Genomic DNA, 5,727 nt, shown 5'->3' with positions numbered 1-5,727 from the left:
TTTTTCCCTAAAATTTTAATTTGACGAACGGGGCCTGACTTTTAGTACTTTACGGAAGATCATTTACGAAAAAAATATGATTGAGCCGATACCAGCCTGTAGGTTTTGTAGATCTCTCTCTAAAGCTTTTACATTAATATTTTAAAAAATTATTAGCGTTAATTTGATTGATGTCTTATCATATTACAAAATGTTTATCATAATAATATAATAAAATATGGATAGTTATCCGTCAGAATATACAGAAAATCTTAAATTTAAGCACCTCCCTATATCAAAGATCGTTAAACCAAATGTCTCACAATTCAATATAATTCAATCATTAGCAATCTCCGATACATATGGTTGCACATTTATAATAAATTTGAATGAATTAATAGTTTATGAGACAAATGATTTAGTCCTCATGCAACCTGGTATTCCCAAAGAAGAATTAAAAATTTCGAATTCATTGCACATTCTTATTGATCTAAGTTTTGATATTATTCCAGAATCTACTACTGAAGCTGTTCACATAACGATCAATAGCAATAATACAATTTTGGCTATTAGTGTTATCCGAAAAATTCAAACTTCTATTAATTTGCACATACTTTATTATGATCTCAAAGAAATATGTTGCAAATTCCTTAACCAAAATAATACTGTATACCAGATCATTAAAGCCATTAAAAAATTTGACATTCAAGGTAATAATATTTATTTATTAGACCTCTTATGGAATCCTGTAGATCCATTTTATTTGATATTTGTGACATCAGATGGGAATTTGATATACAATAATATTATAGTATTTGAAAATAAGTCTAACCATATAGTAGAAAATTTTACTTGCAACAATTCTAATAATTGCACATCTATTTGCTGGAGTCCTAAAGGTAAACAGTTTATTGTTGGGTCTAAGGATGGATCTATCCTTCAAATGAAATTGGTTAAAGAAAATTGTGGACTAAATTTTCAAGTTATTAGATTCATAACATCACCTTCTCCAAACCTTTCCGCTATCAAATTATTATGGCTCTCAACATACAATATATTATCTTGCTACCAAAAAGAATCAACAAGTGATAATAAAGAATATATTTTTGCCAATATTCAAATCAGTAAAAACAATCTTTCCCAAGATCAAATAAAATTGTATCAAGATCCATTTTTTGACACAAAATCTGAAACTAACATCAAATTTCAAAGATTATTATGGTTTATAAGAATTCCATCATGGAATGACATGATATTAGCTGTTTCTAACACTGATAACACAATATTGACCTTTATCAAAGATGTACAATGTGAAGGACTAACTTTATTAGAAGTGGAAGATATCTTCAATGCTGTCCTGCCTGTGTGTGACATTGGTGGTTCCCATAATGTGGATGTATATGCCACAGGTATTGCTTTAGCCCTCACCATCCATTGTGATATTTTGTTTCCTCATTCTATTAGTTACCCTCCTGGTCCTATCCTTTTTGTAATGACTGACGCTGGCTACTTAGTCCCTTTTAGTATTGTAGCCATATGGGAAGGATTAACTAGTATCAATATTCCTCAGGAAATCCTAAAAAACAACATACCCAAGCTAGATGACCACAAATCTTTACAAGACTTGACAACATTAGACTTCAGGAAAGATATTTTTTTTGAAGATGGTAAGTTGCTAGATAATTATAATATAAAGCAATCTACTCCACAAGATATCATGCTAAAAAATATTTCTGAACCTTCTCATGGTAATCAAGATAAACCGGATATCAAAAGCAATCTTAATGAGGAATTGTTTTCTTTATCTTTGTCCCCACCTTCTGAGACTTTACATGATACAACATTTGATTTGATATCTCACAAATCTAAAAACATAATTCAACCATTGACAGATCAGCCTCATGACCATGCCATTAATAATTTTAAGTCTGCTATTTATCACCATAATGATTCTTCATCACCTGCAGAACTACAAATAGAAAAATGCCAATTACATGATCAGCTTAACACCTTGAAAGAAAAATTAGAGTCTATATCCTCAAACAAATTAAACAATGTAGATGGCACTATTATAAGATTTTCAACACTAGGAATGAAAGAATATTTAGGAAACAATAATGTCTGGGAAGCTGAATGGAGGCACATATTGATGGAATTCAATTTTGAGATAAAGAAATTTAATCAACATATTGATGAATATGGCAGATGTAGACTGCTAGACTTGCTTGCCCAACTAGAGGAGTTAGGGAAAGTTTTTGAGACGGTAGCTAAAGCTGAGAAAGTTAAAAACCAGTCTGATACTGCTAATGTTTTTTACACTAAATCTGATTGCCAATGCATAAATTTGGCAAAGTCCTACATTTCAAATTTAGAACAACGATATGCTGCTATACTGGACAAAGCTGTACAAATACGTAACAAAATAACAATGAAACTCAGAGAGACTGATTTTGAAAATAACGAACTTATGTGTCGCCTCAAAATATCTCAGCAATCTGCAACTTATAAATGCCTCTTAAACCACGACAGACTTATACGAAATGCCTCTTTAGCGTTGGAAATTTTGGAACAGTTGATCTCAACTTCCCCATTTTTATTTCAGATTAAATCTGTACGACCATCTGCTAAACCTCATTTCACCCAGCATCTCCAGCCATTAGGTCTTAGCTGTATGGACAAAATTTTAGGGCGTGTTTTTACTGAATCAGCAGACATAAAATCCTCAAATTCCTACAAATCACAGGTTGTATTTAGGTCATTAAAGAAGGCCAAAAAGGAAAATAGTAAATATGGGACTCAATGGGCCAAGGTAATGGCTGGTTCCACTATATCAAATATACAATCAATGATCCTTAAAGAAGAACAAGGAAAAAATAGTGAATTAGTCAAAAGTGGAGACAAGATACTTAACGACAATAAATTATCAGTCTCTTCTTTTTTGCAACCTGCATTAAGTGATCCATCTCTGTTTTTTAAACCACAAGAGGAAATTTTAGTTGTCAAATGTGCATCTATAGCCCCATCCCCTTCCGAGTCTTATATTGCTCCATTGGAAAAATTTACACTTAAAAAATTTAGCCCTGATACAGCTCCACTCATCCAACAATCTCATGATGTCTCTAATTTATTTAATATTGAGGACCAATCTAATTTATCTTCTATAATATCTGCGACCAAGGAACTAGTATTCCCCCCAAAATTAACTAACACCATTGATGAAAGTCTTAAGGTGAAAGGTTCAAACGAGCTCATCATTCCTACTCTTTCCTCTCTAACCCAACCTTTCACATTTACAAATTCACAAACGACTGCAATTACAAATACTACTAAAAAAATCGAAAATACCTCCAAATGCGAACCAAGATTACTATTTAATTTGTCTCTTAACACCGAAAATATAAGCAATAATTCAGATGATCAATCAAAATATTTGTTTCATATGCAAGAAACCGAATTACCACTGACATTAAGCCATCCTCCTCACAAGTCCTCCACCGAATCTAGCCAGTCGCCTCTAGATATGAGCTGCACTCCTATTACGACGGCAAAGGATGAACAGCCCAAATTACCCACTTTGGGTTTAACTGAGCTCTCAGCTGCCAACCCATTCACTTTTAATGATACCATTAATTCTATTTTCGGTGCCGCTCCAGGGTTTTCCCGTCCATCACTTTTCCCCGCCTCTTTTTTAAGTGTGACGACTAATTACTTAACTAATAGTGCTACTCTAACTTTAGCAGTCACTAAAACTCAACCTCCCATGTTTTCTAACCTGTTTAATCAGTCAGCGCCTATATTCGGTGGTGGAGCCACTTTTGGATCCGGTCTTAATTCTCTGAGCCCTATTGGGTCGGTGTTAAATCCAGATGCTTTCAATGGCCCAAGCAGCGAATCTAGTCTTGGAACATTTACTAGTTTTAAACCTTCCTTATCTTCTTACGCCTTTGGCTCCGTTTCGCCTCCGCAGCACATATTCGGATCATCTACACCTTCGACCATCTTTGGATCTCCTGACTTTAGCTCAAATTCAAATGAGGTTGGTACAGGCTTTGCAGCCCTAGCACAGCTCGCTTCCGGTCCTTCTGACTCTGGTTTCAACGTCGGCGCCCAAAGCTTTTTCTTTTCTTCTTCTCAGTCTCCACTCTCTACCAATACTTTTGGCTTTGGAGCAATATCCGGGTTCGGTAGCCCACAAATGCAACAACCCACTTTTGGGAACCAAAATATTGCTTCGGCACCGGTCAAAGATTCCTTTATGACTTATCGATGATTTGAATACCCATGAATGAAATCGAAACTCTTTTACTATAACGCATGTATAGTGTATTATTCCTAATTTATTCTTCCCTTGAATGTATAATTGTTGGCAACATCAGTGATTATAACTTTTTAGTTTTTATAACTTCAATTATTTCCTTGTATAAATGCTTTTTTAAAGATCTTAAAATTGTATATTATAAAATAAATAAACTAATTCTTTTTTTTAATGCCTCCTAGCTCGACTAAATTAGTCGCGAATTTAGTCATTAATGTTATATATATCGTCACCTGAGAATTAGATTATTCCATCTCCACTTTTTGAAATTTTACAAGGAAAGCAATAAAAAAAATTAAGTTTCTATTGTTTATATAACCCTATACTGGCTATAATTTAACTTATTTTATATATATTTAAAAAATTTTTGTATAATCATAAAAAATTAATTTATGTAAAAAGAACTCATTTTTGACAAATAGTGGATAAAGAATAACCTAATTCTCAGACGACGATATGTCCAAGCAGGTTTGTTACAATGCGAATTCTTGTATTTAGTATTTATTTAAATTATTTCGAAAGTATTTATTTTTTAATTACTAAAAAAATAAAAAGTATTTTGTTTTAATTACAATATTAGACGAGTACAAATACTTTTTAAAAGTTAAATCAACAATTTATTTAAATATTAAATTTGTCCGATTTAGCGAAAAAAATTAACTTATCCGTTTATTCCCATTTTTTATTTTAAAATAAGTATTTATGAAAGTGAAAAAGATATAAATATTTTTGAAGAAGATAATGATATTGAACTAGAAGAATATGCTTCCACTTTTGCTGAGTTTTTTAAAAATGCTATTAAGTTTATAAGTTATTCTTAGTAGACAATCTAAAACTAACAACGTCCACATACTCATGCCATTTTACAATTTTAATTGAAAGGTTTTAGGGCCTTATTTTAAAATTGATGGGTAGCATGTAATGAGAAAAAATATGTGCAACATGTGCTTTTAAATGAAGCCCTCTTAACTCAAAATAATGAGATAATGGACGAGGCAAATATTCCATTCTCTTATGTTGAAAAAGACCATTATTTTAGTTTTGAAAATTCTATGAAATTTTAATAATGACATATGATATGATAAATAATCTTAATTTTTTTAAATATAATTCTATTCTACTCCGATAGAAAGATTATTCGCTTTGAAAATTTAATTAAAAGGCATATATTAAATGATATTTTATTAAAAATATTTGCAATTATAACAATTAATGTGATATGCTGTTTTAAGGTCTTCAATGGCGATATTTTTTAGATTCGACCTGATTAGGATTTTGTTTTCATCTGGCCAAGGCCGTTCCAAATGCTCTTCCCGGTTTTTAAAATCCAGTCTTATGAAAAAGTAACCAATAATGATAAGGATTTAGGTTTCATCATTTTCTCACAAAATTTGCAAAAAAAAACGATTATAAAAATTGCCACTCTATAATTA

General features: G+C 31.7%; 1 protein-coding gene across 1 annotated transcript; it reads left to right on the top strand.

Annotated features, from left to right (window-relative positions):
* The first annotated feature begins 217 nt into the window (after positions 1–217).
* LOC135922196 (nuclear pore complex protein Nup214-like) lies at positions 218–4,249 on the top strand. The gene has a single exon (XM_065456621.1). The coding sequence runs from the start codon at positions 218–220 to the stop codon at positions 4,247–4,249; it is 4,032 nt and encodes a 1,343-aa protein (XP_065312693.1).
* Positions 4,250–5,727: the final 1,478 nt, after the last annotated feature.

The sequence above is a fragment of the Gordionus sp. m RMFG-2023 genome, chromosome 1 (genome assembly GCF_954871325.1).
Source record: "Gordionus sp. m RMFG-2023 chromosome 1, tfGorSpeb1-WG-v2, whole genome shotgun sequence".
Taxonomy (NCBI): domain Eukaryota; kingdom Metazoa; phylum Nematomorpha; class Gordioida; order Chordodea; family Parachordodidae; genus Gordionus; species Gordionus sp. m RMFG-2023.
Note: the sequence above shows the minus strand (reverse complement) of the source record. Positions and strands in the feature narration are given on the sequence as shown.

Bases quoted from the DNA above. Each gene is read 5' to 3' on its own strand.
- LOC135922196 (XM_065456621.1), top strand. From the start codon at position 218: ATGGATAGTTATCCGTCAGAATATACAGAAAATCTTAAATTTAAGCAC.